Raw genomic sequence first — 14,588 nt, forward strand, 5'->3', positions numbered from 1 at the left:
TGCAGTGCGTTGTCCTACATCCAAAAAATGTTTTGCAAAGCAGATTGATTTATAGGAAAAAGCCATATGACTTGTGATGGGCATTGTGTATCACAATGCTGTACACATTTGGACCTCTAAAGAAATTGCAGGAGAAATTAAATACCTGTTTTCTGCATGTTTTGCTACTTCTTCAGATCAAGTGTTTGTGACTGACATTCATTCTTAATAAAGGCTTTTTTTTTTTTTCTTTTCTCACTGCAGGGTGTCAGTTTGCTGCTACCTGGACTTTTTAATATTCTCTCAGGGTTTTTTCAGTTTTTCAGAATTGAACCAAACATTCCAGTGAATTGAAGACCCTCTTCATGTCTTTCTTCGGACTGAAAATCAGTTGTGAAAGAAAAAACGTCTATTAAGCCTGTTTTTGGACATCAGCAAAATACTTTTCTTCACACATAGGTACTTACGTAATTCCTGCACTAAAATAGAATGTTCTTGTGAAGTAACAGGGAAGAAGGATTTCTTTCTCTGTCAAAATTTGAATATAACAGTTTCTGTGAGGGATAGCATTGACAAAAAGGCACTGTTAGGCTGCTTTTGTGGAAAAAAAATGCATATATTCTTTAGTTCTGTTCATCTGTTCTGAAAACCTTTAAGGTGTCTGTGTTCTGCTGCAGGGGCAGGAGAGGGGGATTATATGTATGCAAATATTATCCAGATATTTGCTATCTAATTGTGATTTCTTTATAGATTCACAAATATGTGAGTTGGAAGAACATTTTAACAGATGAATAAAGTGTGGTGTTTCATAAAGGCTATTAATTCAGTTTTAAAGGTAATTGCCTTTGGTACTAAAAGGGTGGTGGGAGGGGATAAGAATTAAAGGTTGGGAGGAAGTATCTGTTTGAGAAGATAGGAAAAGGGAATTTGAGAATTGATTGGTGCTAGTGTGCTGTAAGTGGGTGGATGTGGTTTTTTTTTTTCTTCTCTCTCCTTTTTTTTTTTGGCTACAGGAAGTGATTTGCAGTGTTCACAGCCTTTTGTTGAAAAGGGTCCTTCTCATTTGTGTGAGTCATGCTTTTGCTGTGAGCGAGTTGGCAGCTCTAAGCAGGACTGAGATCTCAGTCACAGAAAACTGTTACTTCACCCAACCTTAACAAGGAACCAAAAGAAATTTCTTTAAAATATACATTTTTTCATTTTTCCTTATACTCTTTTTCTTTTTTACCCTAAACTCTTGTTAACCCTCTGTGCCGTTATGAATTTCTTGCTATGTTAGTGCAGGCATCTCCTGCATTGGCATCAGATTTGCCAGAACATATGCAGGAAAGCAGATAGAAGGGCATGCTTCAACGTACCAAGTATAACCGCTTCAGGAATGATTCTGTGACATCTGTTGATGATCTTATTCACAATTTGCCCATGAACAGCAAGGTCTCAGCAGTTGCTACAACTTCAGCTTCACCTTCGTACCTGGTCTCACCAGAGGTTCTCCGCAAGGACCAAGAAGATGGACCCACCACCCTGTGTACCCTCATCCATAAAGTGTCCCACTTGAAACTCTCTAGCACGGGCAGCCTTTTGGGTATCAAAAACCTCTCCTCTGCAGTAAAGGAGCTTGCTGTCTCCAAATTGCAGGGAAGCTCGAGTGCTTCTAGTTCAGCAGCAGGGGCTTCAGACAACACATGTAACCTTGTCTCTGCCACTTCGTGTTCTCAGCAGGACGTGAGCAAGATGAGTATGGGGAAAAAAGCACGGTCAGAGGAAATGCACCTGGGAAGTGAAGATTGGAATCAAACCAGCAGTTTTGTCAATAAATCCTCTCGAGGATGGCTGCACTCGAGTGAGAAGATCCTGGGACCTGGTGTGACGTACATTGTGAAGGTTGGTCTGTTTTCTTCCATTCTCTGTTTTTATCAATGAAAAATTCTCTGCTGGTTTTGCTGACAGGATAGTCAGGCTGAAAGGATCTCTGTTTGGTTGGTTTGCTTTTTCTTGGTGCATAAAACATTAAATGTAAATGCAGGAAGGAAGGGTTGGGAAGCTGTGTTAATTTTTTACATTAAAGCAAACCTGCAAATATTGTTCTACAGCTGTATAAAAATCTTGTTTCTAAGCTAAAAGCTGATTTCATCTGGGTTTTTTAGCCTTCTTCTGAATTTAGGTTTTAAGTGTTATCTAGCATACTGTATATATCTTGGATACGTAGGTTTTCAATATGTCTGGTGCAATATACAGGAGGAAAGAAAGACTCCTTGATGTGAGGAGAGCTGTTAATCATGCATGAATTTTTCAGTTTTAAAAACCTCTAAGGGCAAGTGTTTTCTTAAAGTGAAATGATATTTGAAATCTTAGAGCAGTAAGGCAGAGAGCACAATTCTTATTCTGTTTCACAATTAGAAATAATGTTGTGGGTAGAGCAGGAAAATGCAGCTTGTTTTACATAATGAGCATTCAGCCACTTTAAATGTTATTGCTCTTTTCAGTTCATTGATACAGCATGTCAAGAGCAGAGGATCTTAAGTTTACAGGGTAACCTTAATGTTTCCATATGCTTTAAAAATATTTTGAAACCACCTGTTAAAGTAGATAAGTGTATGTGCAATGTTTTTTGCAGTTAGGTAAGAGTCTGGTTACACCTTTCAGCATAGTGTGCAGAAAGTGTAAAAATTACATTATTGTTCAGAATTCATTCTTCAGTTGCCATATTTTATTTGCCAAGAGGCTTTTGTATCTTAAGTGTTAAACTGTTTTGCAGCAAGCTATTAATATTACAGGTCTATTTTTAGTGTCATCTTATTTTAGCTGTAAGAGTCACAGGTGACTTTATTCAAGGCTGTTTTAAAACTGAGTGACACCCTTGTTACTTAACTCTCACTGCTTTTTCTCAAGTCTTATTATCAAAAGCAGAGTGCATATTTAGCTGTTGGGAGACTAGGAAGCAGTTTTCATTTCTTCGTGTTAGTGGTGATAATAGATTTAGCAGGTGGTGGTAGATTGAGTAAGTTGGCCAATTCAGAGCACTCTTGAAGTTGTACTCTTTTTACTACTCTGAAATTTACTGTGACTACAAAGGAGTCAGTGCTACCTTTCAAGCCACAAACTGCTGTTCTGTCACTCTTCAAGAAGTGTCTCAATAAAAAAACCCCACTGATGCTAGACATAGTGGTCTTGAGACTCTGATGTCCTTCTGCACAGAAATACTCTGGTTAACAAAAGGTCATTTACCATTTTCACATTAGCTCAGGCAACTCAACCATTTTAATTTTATTTTGCTTAGGATAGTATAAGCCCAGTAATGACTGTGTGAATACATTGCTGCTGTTAGTTTTACCTGAAGTGATCATTATGAAAAAGAACAAACGCAGCATTCAATTTCTTAATCCTTTCGGTAGTTTGCCTACTATATGCTAGAGGAAGCTGATATCCTGAATTGAAAAGAGAATTAAAGTTATACAGAAGTGGACTAACACTTACAGTTAGTAATTTACCCATGCCTAACTGAGATAGTAGAAGAAATATTTAATTAGTGCAATTGATGTTGGGTACATGAAAGTGTATTTATACACACTGTGTATGGCAGAATTTTAAAATCAATCAAACAACTTACTTTTAGCTGTTTGTTAGTAGTTTATTAGTCATTTAAATGTATGAAATCTAGTGTGTTGTTTCTGTTAAAAAAATAGGATGATTACTTAACTTTATGGTTTCTGGCATTAATATCACAGAACAGTGCTCTAAATGTAAAAACAAAGATTGAAAATAGATACCAAAATAAGTGGTTAATGAATGAATGAAAAAAAACTCGTCCTCATTAGTTCGTAATTTGCCTGCTTATTAACTATCTCAGTTTTCCTTGGCAACTGCAGCATACATATGGATAAGAATAGAAGTGCAGTTCCCAAATCCTTAAACATTGTTTGCTACCAAGGCTTTTATCCAATCAGACCATCGAATCAATACATAGATAATGTATACTGAGGGGAAACATTCCTTGGATACCTCATGGCTATACTGACCGTCTGGGGGACTCATACCATGTTTAATTAGTACCATATGCCTTTCAGAAAATTCCATATGCCATTTGTTAAATGAGACAAAAATTAGATTTGTTGTTAACCAGCAAACCCTTTTCTTTTTTTTTTTTTTTTTTTTTTTTTTTTTTGGGCAAATGTGCACTGGGTTACAATTTTCTCATTAATCCACATTTAAAAAAGAAAATTTGTCATGGAACAGGGTTAGTTGTAACTGCTGGGCAGTTTGATAGCTCACACTGGAATCTTCTGAAGTAAGAGACACAAAATTCCTATGTGTGATGCATGAAAAATCTGAAATTTCACTGCTGTTCCCACATTTTTACATATTACTCATTTTTAAAATAGGCAGTAACTCTAATGCTTAAAAAGGGTGCAGGTTTGTGGTAAACTGTAGCTATATTCTGATCTCCATGGTCTGCTGCAATGGAATTGTTTTCAACCATAAAAGTGCTGATGCTTTCTCAATCTTTTACTCCCTGAGGATTTCCTGTTGCATTTTTATATATTATGACATGAATTTCTTCACAAAAACAACCCCAAAAAACATTTTAGCAACAAATTAGACAATGACCATAACCATGCTGGGGATATTAAGTAGTCAGGTACTGTTATCATGCTTAATAATACTGCTGGACTGTTTAACAAATAATGAATTAATGAAAAAAAAAAAAAAGAAGTAGTTTGCTGTGCTGGAAGTCTTTAAAGAGCTCAGTGCTTTCCCTATACTGGGACTTATTACTACAGGAAGAGATTATAAATCTTCATGTTGTTGGAAAAACAAAGGCATAGAATGAAAACAGTGTAAAAAACACCCTGAGTAATACAACAACAATTAAATGTTTCAATGTAATCTGTTGTTTCAAATGATAAATATCTACTGATGAGTATCACTGGGTAATGTTATAGACATTTTGGAGTTTGTTTTATTTAAATAAGAGCACAAAAGTCAAGAGGCAAATGCATTTTTGGTCTTTAGGTAACTTATGCTGGATTTTGTAACAAGTGTCAATGAGTTTAAAATACTGTTGTTCAGCAGTTCAAAACAAATAAAACAAAAATACTGTATAATTTTGTATACCTAGATGGAGTGTATCTGAAAAAAACAGTAAGATTTAAAGCCAACACAATAGTATAGAACAGACCTCAATAAATCTAGTGGTAAAAACCAGATAGAAATATAGTATCTAAGAGAGAGAAAGGAAGAACTATTTCATCCAAAAGAATCACTGTGAGTCAGGCAAATAATATTTCAATAAAAAAGACATTAAATTATTATTATTATTATAGCAAAGTATTTAAAGAACATAATCTTAACTGATATTATTTCTTTAATATTCTAACACTTTTGTTCTTTGTAAGGGAATAACAACAGTTTATATCTGATGTGGAAAACAGACATCATTGTGAAGCTGTTCAAACACATCACCAAGTAAAGGCTACAGTTCTGCAAACATTCCTGCATGACACTGTTTATGGGAGCATTCTCATTGAAATAATTGAGGCTACCTTTGTACCCTGGAAGTTAAGTGTGTGCTTAGGGATGAACTGAATTGCTGTGTCTCTTTAGTGGCTAACCCAGACTGCCAAGCACAGCCTTAAATGGAGCTAACAAAGTGGAAACTACATCATATGTTGCCTTCGCCTAGAAAACTTCAGGGTTCAGGACTCTTTGAAAAAATGTTTCTCTTTTTTTTTTTTTTTAATTTTTTTTTTTTATTTCCCTTTCTGCTTTAGCCAGAATTTATTTGCTCTCACAAAAAAAACCAACCAACCAACCAAACAAACAAACAAAAAAAACCAAAACAACACAACCAAAAAAACCCAAACAAAAACAAAAACAAAAAAAACCCAAACAAAAACAAAACAACAACAACAAAAAAAAAACCAAACCAAAACCACAACCAAAAACATTACTGCAAACTTTTTAATTTCTCTTTTTGGTTAAATTTATCTTCTTGATAGGAAATTTTTTTGCAAGTTTGTTTCTTTGATACCTTTATTTCCACTTTTGGCTCTTACTAATCTAGGAATTATACAAAGGAAAGAATGTCACCTGGGACAGCAACATCTTTTCTGACTGGCATTTGACACTGCTCACCTGTGATAAAAAGAAACAATCCTCTATTAATCAGATTTAATTTCGACTTTTGTCAGTCAAATTGAGGTAGTGCTGTTGGTTAATCACTGATCATTTGGTGTGGCCTGACTAAAAAAACCCAAACCACAGTCCCAAAGCATCCTGTTTGTAATGAGGTTTACATGTTTAAGAAAAGTGTTGTGTGTTTCAACCATATAGTAATAATAGGATAGAATGCTGACTTTTTATTTCAGAGTCTGCTACCCTCAACCTGGGTACACGAACAGTGCTAACAAAGACTAAGGAAACTGGCTTGTCAGTGTGGGTTTTAAAGCTGCATGCATGCAGATCAGGGGAGAGAGAAGTGACAAAGACAGCATTGGTTTAAGTGATTAATCCTTCCCATTGTACCATATTCCTGAGAGATCAGTTAGTATCCTTTCAATTTTCCTTCACTGTTATTTGAACTATGAAAGAAGGATATTGATGCCTGTTGCTCTGTTGAAAACCTTTCTTTTGATCTGCATGGACCTGAACTACTGTGGGTCTGTTGTACAGCCCAATAATAGGAAAAGAGCATTTCTCACAGAAATTAGATCAGATTCTGTGAGCAGAAATCATACTATAGAGTCTTTAATTATAATATTATTCTAATTACATGAATCAAGTACTATTACTGTACATTTGCACCCTTTTTTTCTTTCTGCAGAAAGCAAAGCATGTATTGATTTCAGAGTTGAAGGATTCAGCTGTCAACATGAATGTCTGTTCTCCAGTACATTTGGAGTGTTTGCATGGAGTATTTTTGTTTAAAACAAAAATTATACTCTTGCTAGTTATTTATCCTGCTAGTTATGTATGTCCTACAGTTTTAAAATCCCTAGATGAATTTAGCTGGCCAGTGTAGGAGGTAAAATTGCATTCAGGCAGAATTCCTTCTCTGTTTTTCCTTGGAAATTGGACTGTTGGTTTCTTTATTTGTTTTCCAACAATGTTTACAGTAAGAATATCATGTGCCCAAAGTAAATATCTACCACTACAAACACAAAGAGAAAACATAGATGAATCAAGATCTTCAGTGGAAACTCATTCCCTTCTGTGCTGCTGGAAACAAGACACTCCTTTGTTCCCAAATACAGGGTGTTTTTCTCCCCAAGCCAAAGAGAAATCTTGTCTCCACTAACCCAACAGCTATACTTTTGCTGCAGCCTGGCTTCATTTTACAGCTGAAAGTTCAAGTGAATGCACAAAGTATCACTATTAAATTTTCTTGTTTACAGTGAGAAAAAGCTTGCATCTGCTTTGATGTAGTGTCAGAGACCTACAGCCTTCCCAGCCTTCCCAGCTACTAATGCTCTTTCAAGGTGATTTACTCTCCCATGCAATGAAACAAATTTCATAGAGGAAGAGGAGTTCAGTATTGCTTCTCTGCAATTCTGCATACTCATGCAATATAAATTTCATTTGAGCCTATATATTTATGATAAAATGTAATGCTGCTCTCCCTTTGTCAGTTGCAGGCAGGTCTGAGGCAGAGCCTGTCCATTTGAGTTGTGATGGGAATAATGATAGGACTTGGTGCAAGCACATTTCCAGTCATCCCTTGTTTTCTGGAGGAATTAGGCACAATTCAGTAAGGATAATCTAGAATGTTTATTTAATTAGTTAGGTTTTTCAAAGAAGTTTTCATAGGGCCAGGTGAGATTTCAGTCTCAAAAGGCTGAACCAGACAATCCAAGTCATGGCTAGAAGTTCAAAGACTGAAAAAAACATGTCTGAAATTAGACAGAAATGGCAACCAAAGCCATAAAAAGTAAAAATAGGCTATGGGCTGACACAAAGAAAGAAATGTGAGGAAGACAGAAAAAGATGCCTAGGCTTTTTTTTTTCCTACAGCACCATCACATTGGATTTACAGATACAAGTATTTTCTTTTTTTTTTTTTTGTAACCTCAAAATAAATCCTGAAATTAGAGACATAAGTTGAATAATTACCTGAAATAACAAAGACAGGACCAAAAGAGAGAGATTTTATCTTAAGATGTTGTCTAAGCTTGCTCAGCACCATTTCCGACTTTGGATATATTATTGTACTAAGATACCTTTATTTCCACTTTTGGCTCTTACTAATCTAGGAATTATACAAAGGAAAGAATGTCACCTGGGACAGCAACATCTTTTCTGACTGGCATTTGACACTGCTTACCTGTGATAAAAAGAAACAATCCTCTTTCTTATTATGTTTCTTAATTACATAATAAAAAAGATTAAATTAAATAAAAATGTTTCTTTTTTATAGACAAGCTGCTTTCCTGAGCCACAGGACATTTTAGAAACTCCTGTAACTTCCCAAAGAATTGGAATGTTTCAGAAACACTGCCTTTGCCACCAAATGTAGGGGCCATGTTTTGTGACCACATGTTGAATGCAGATGCTACACTTCTACTAACACTTTTGGTAAATTAATTGTGTACAAAAGCTAAGCAGCAGGCACTAAGTAACAGGAAACATTGTATGAACTCTCTCTTAAAATATATTTACTTTTGCCACGATGGAAAACATGGAAGGGCAGGGCTGCTTGGTATTGGGCACCAACTGGCAGCTGCAGATGCCAATTCAGAGCTGGCCTTGGGAGTTTTAGGAGTGGTGGTAAAAAGGAGTCTCAAGTGAGCCTGCTTGGGGCCATTGGGGACCTGGTGGTACCTCTGGCTTCCCAGAGCTGCTCTGCATCTTCACAGCCTTTATGCTGCAAGAAAACCTTCCAGAGATTTTTTCATTATTTAAATCCAGCCTTGAAAATTTCTCCCCTTATCCCTCTTTTCTGCACAGTGGGGGTTATCTTTTGAGCACCTTTTATGAGAAGACAAGAAACTATAGCTTCAGCATAGGGGAGTTAAATATTGATAAAGACTCAGAAAAAAGATCTGGTGTAATTGCTGTACTCTTTCAATGAAGACCAGAGGTACATATGGCATTCATATAAAAAGTACTCTCTTTATCTCTGTGCATGTTTTGGATTTTCGGTTTTAACAGTGACAGGTATTTCCTACATCACACCTCCAAATGCACAGTTTAGAAAGCAGAACAGTATATGCATTTCAGATACTTAGCATGGGTTTTTGTTTGACATACTGGAAAAGCACCTGTTAGATCTTTCGTCTTCTGAATCTGTGCTTTAATGATACTCCTCATCAAGAAGTTCTACTTGCTAATGACTCTCTTACTCTCTAATGACTGAGGAAGAACAAGTTATTTAATAGCTAAATATATTTACAGTGTCCATATTTACAGTTTGAAATGTCTAATTATGATTTCCAGCTATTGAAGCATATTGTTTTTGCTGCAGAAGCTTTTTTGTTTTTGTGTTAAAAGAATTCTGATGCAGAACATAAGCTGCTGGAACTAATCTGCATGGTGCTTTAAAGGGAAGTATATCTTAGTGGATATTCAAGGTAGCAGCAAAACAGTCTGGAAAGTGTTCACTGAATTAAAGTATGCTGTGAAAATGAAGCAATTCATCTGTGCTACTGCAGTGCATACTCTAAGTGGTTCACACTGCAATAATTGCATTCAGTGTTATTATGTATTTTTAAAATTAAACTTAAAAAGTATAGAACTAAACCTTGTGGTTTTTTTCCTCAAATGCAGCATTTTCTAAGGGAAATTTTTGTCCCAAACAAAAAATTGAGGCTTAATATAGAATGTGTTTGTATTTAAAATAATAGAATAAATCACTGTCCAGTGTGACCTTCTGATTCCAACATTCCTGAGGTTTTGCATGCAAAAACATTTATCTGTAAGATAAGAACAGAAGAAATATTGTTCATGCAAAACTACCGATATGGGATTTTTCTGAAATCATGTGAAGGCTCTGTTCATTTAGCCTATCTACCACATAAATATTTTTGGGCATGATGTTTGCAATCTTATTTCATTCACCTGCAAGTAAGAAATAAGAAAAAAGTATTTTATTTGAAGGTGTTTTGTTTTCAACCCCATTTGAGATGGAGATTAGAAAATTGTCAGAAGCAAAATTTGTTTCTCGGTTATATCTTTCCCCTCTCTAGCAAGAAATGAGACCTCAGGGTTGACTTAAGAAATTGCTTTTCAAGATAAGATAAAATATCTTCTTTTCCTAGCCGAATCTTTTGCCTTTTTAAGGACATTCTGAGTCCTTACTGTTGAGCTGATTGTGAGATGCTGCCAAAATGCTTTCACAGGGTAAGACAATTCATAGAAAGGGCTGGCTATTATTTGCCACTTAAGAATTGTTAGTCTGAATATATAGAGACATATAATCTATTTTTGATGCAGAAACAAGTTAATATATATGTAAGAGGAAATAGGAAGGTGTTGGCCAGAGTTGGAGGTATTCTTGGGAGAACTGTGTTCTCATCCATTGCTGTAGAATGTAGAATGTAGAATGTAGAATGTAGAAACACCTGTTTTCAAGAGGAATGAAATTGACAGTCATATCCATCATCATTTCTACTAGTATGAAAGCTCTGTTGGTTTACTTGCCTCATGGAGGATTTTGTTATTATAAATTTACACCAAGTGGTTGAGGCTTATCTTTAGTTGAACCCCAAAGAAGATTTTCTTTTCCATTTCCACTCAATCAATCCTTACCTAGAGTTTTCTGTCTAGATTGGAACATGCATTCTTTAATGAGGAAAAAACCTTTGGGGGAAATATTGGTTCCCTGTAAAGCTCTGTACATGATTGCTTATTGCTGTAAAAATTACCAACTGCAAAAGTATGAAAGCACGGAAGAGAGCCTTTCTGTTTTTCATGGCAGCATATGTTTATGACACATTTTTGGTGCCGGATTCTGATAGTGTCTAAATATAGGGCCTTTTCCTCATTCAGAACAAGGCTGCCAGAGCTTCTTTCATGCAGGATTGCTGCTTCCACAACCAGGTTTGCTGTTCTACAAAGAGCAGGAAAGCACAAGGCAGAGGTGCAGACTGGGGGCTTTGGCATATACTGCTAGAGCACAGTCACCAGGTGCCCCCAGAGACCTGCATATATGTCTGAAGGTATGTCTTGCCCCAAGGGGAGGGAAGGACAGGACGCTATGGCATGGCTGGGACAGCATGTTAGCTAAGCTCCCATGTTAGCTAAGATTTTAATATGGTGTTATGTGATAGTTAAGCAGATGATTTAAAGGCAAATATATTTATATTCCAAACTATTCGGAGTTTTCAGAGAAAATGAAATCTCAAGCAGCTTACTTAAAACTCTGTGACTAGTGCTTATGAAAATTTACTTCTCTCTGAATATCTAGCCTTGGTTCTGCCCACAGCTTTTTCTAATATTATAACTTACTCTACATTAGAAATGTCACAGAACAAATTTTCCATTCCATTCTTTTACTGAAAGTGCCTAGGTAAACTAGCATAAATGTGAATGGTTTTGTGCATGCAGGACCTCCTTTTAACCACACTGCTAATCTGTTCAGCTGATGGTAGCCAGCATTTTCAAAGGCTGCCTCTTCTGCTCATCAAATGCTCTGTATTTTCAACACCTGAAGCGAGTCCTGCAGACTTCTGTGATGCCAGAGTTTGGGGGAAATGTTTGCCATGGTAATGGCAGGACAATGGCTCTCCACTTACCAGGAAAGGGTTTCCCTGACGTTTACTACACCCTCTCAGCTCTTAATGTAGAAAAGAAAATGAACAAAGAAACAAACCCCCAAAACAAAGAAGTGAAGCCCCACAAAACAAGAAACAAACAAAAAAGCCCACAAAAACAAAGAAAAAAAGTTTTTGGATCTTTTTATTGGAGTGCAGGTCTTGCTAATCATTGAGTCCAGAAAGAGTTTCCAGATTCCCAGATCTATGTCCCAATTGGGTAGCTGAGCCACATCTGTGCGTTAATGATGAGTATGATAAGGGGCCTTTACCTATACATTTTTTCAGTATGAATGCAGTGCCTCTATACTTAAAAGATTTCAAGTGCTAATTCAATTAAGTCATATAAATAATATACATACAACTACACTATGGTTCCCCGATGAAGTAAAGAAGCAAAGGTATGTTTTGATAAGCTATCTTCCCTTTTTGTGCCTATGTCTTGCTGATCAGCAGAGTTAAGTAATTTTGTGGTGCATGTCTCAGTCAAACTAGTGAGGTATTCAGGGTAATAAATGTACTTGTAAAGCACAATTAAAAACTAGGAAGCATTTTGGCACTTACTATTTTTATTTTACTTAGTTTATTTTATTAAAGGGAACACTTTCTAATTACAGCTTAGACTGTATTTTTTTTCTAGTTTTTAAAAAATTTAAAAATTCATTTTTGTGGATTTTTTTTCTCTACTTCAGTGGTTTAGAAAGTGGGTATTGTAAATTCAGTTAAGCTGGGAATTTAATCTAATATGATATCAAAGGGATTGAAGGATAGAGTTTCATATTAATTTGCTGAAGAGAAAAATTCATTTTATAAAATACTTATCAATCTTGCAGTCTCTGGCTATAGCTTGGGATGCTTTTTGCTTGGGCTTCTCTGATGTTGGTTTTTTTCTTTTCTTTTTTTTCCTTCTCCTTTTCACACATCAGTATTGTTACTAAAAATCCTGCCTTTATCCACAGTTACATGTGACAAACTTACTATCTTGAAATCAAGTCCTGGGCTGTTACTATTTTTGTACTATGGCTGCTTGTTAGTGGGCATCTGGATTTGAATCTTAATATGATTTAGGGTAGATAGCAAACCTGAAAGTAATTTTTCAGTTTTGCAGTACATTGGGGAACTCCCAGTGCACATTTCACAAGCTCCTTTAGCTGTTAGTGGTGATACCTGAAATCAGAGGGAACTATCTTTTTGATGCCGAAATAAATATATATTGCACTAGAAGCAATGGAATCTGAAACAAAAGCTCTTACTTTTAAATAAGGGAGTCCTCGACCACAGTTAGCTAGCACTAGTCAGTTCATACTAACTACTTGTTTACTTTCATGCCATAATGTAATTCTGGACTAGCTCTTTGGTGAATGAGAATAAAATGTAAAACAATAAAACCCTCAAAACCAAGCAAACAAATTCCCCCATCCCTTAAGAAATGAAAAGAAAGAAAGTGTAGGCATATGACTTGAGATACACATGAGAACCAGATGTGGCAAGTAAAAAGATACTCACTTTTTCCCTTTTGCACATGCCAAGTAGAAGCACTGCCTAAGCCTGTGGGTGAGAAAATTGCAGTGAATTGCCCTGCTTATTTTATTTCTATTTTTGAAACCTAGATCTCCATACAACACCCAGAACCTCAGGAATCAGAATCTAATTTTTGAACCCCCAGGCTATTATCTGCAGCTGTGCAATGTTACAGCATACTTTGGATACATCAATATTTGAAGGCACAGGCTAATTTTTGTCTAGTAATACAATTGTATGTCTGTTTGCTGATGTAACCCTGTTATCTCTCACGTGATTTGTACAAGGCAGGTACAAGCTGCAAAGTAGTGAACCACTCAGATCTGATGATGGTCATCTGGTTACACAGATTTAAACCAGTAAATTTCAATTTACTAATACCCATACAGTTTTGATGAGCTAATGATACTGAGGTAGTTTGGATTCAGAGGTTAGGAGTTCTTATTTTATTTGAGAGTAGGTGATGGGTAGATATGCTACACACAAGGCAGACACTCATCTGCTAGACATCTATGTAGGTTGGACTGCTTCAGTAATGTATGGAGCTACATCCTGATGGAATAATAAGTCTTGCTGCATTTTTATAAAATTATTTCTTGCTGTTTTTACTGCCAGCTTCCCAGTCCAGCAACGGAGAATTTTTTGGTATTTTGAGGAGCTTGTTAGGAAGCACCAAACAAGGTTGTTTATATTTCTGGAGCAAAGGGCTTCTCTGACAGTGACTACTCTCCTTTCTTTTTTCTCTTCTTTTCTCTTTTTTTCTCTCTTTGCTCAAGTACATAAATGCACTCAGCCAGCATTCATGTCTGTTTCTGAGAAGTGTTGAGAGATCTCAATATCCTCTTTTACACAGGCTTCAGTTAAAAATTTTAGTTGCTGTTCAGGAATTTTCTGAGTCATAAAGAAGACAGGTACATTAGGGAGTATGGAACAAGTCTTCTCATATGGGACAAACCAGAAATCTGAGACATATATCCTTCTCTTACACTAACCTGTCAAAATTGTAACTAATAAGGATATTGGAAACACATGGAACGAGAGCTACATGGTCCCACCGGTATGTGGCACTCTGCTTCCTGCAAGGTACTGTTTAGCATGCAAAGAACAAGTTATGAATCTAAAACCTCTGAATGGGAAGGGATTCATTCATATGAAAGATTTTTTTTTTCCTTGGGACATATTATCTTTCAGTGTACACAAGCTGGAAACTCATTCAAATATTAGAAAGTCAACAGAAGGCAGAATGTTTTCTGAGAAAGCTTGGAACTGGTAGTCCTAAATCCTTCTACTTCAAGGTGGGCTACATCATGATATATTTGGTTCCTGAGCAATGAGGAGGAG

At 36.1% G+C, this 14,588-nt stretch overlaps 1 protein-coding gene across 1 annotated transcript in view; it reads left to right on the forward strand.

Moving 5' to 3' along the window:
• The first annotated feature begins 249 nt into the window (after positions 1–249).
• Positions 250–14,588, forward strand: part of SHC3 (SHC adaptor protein 3) — a 52,763-nt gene continuing 38,424 nt past the window's right edge. The window contains exons 1-2 of the mRNA XM_050986888.1: positions 250–438; positions 730–1,863. Coding sequence (XP_050842845.1) covers positions 1,324–1,863 — 540 coding nt within the window. The 5' untranslated portion in view covers positions 250–438; positions 730–1,323. The remainder of the gene's footprint in view (positions 439–729; positions 1,864–14,588) is intronic.

This window comes from Serinus canaria, chromosome Z, assembly GCF_022539315.1.
Source record: "Serinus canaria isolate serCan28SL12 chromosome Z, serCan2020, whole genome shotgun sequence".
NCBI classification, from domain to species: domain Eukaryota; kingdom Metazoa; phylum Chordata; class Aves; order Passeriformes; family Fringillidae; genus Serinus; species Serinus canaria.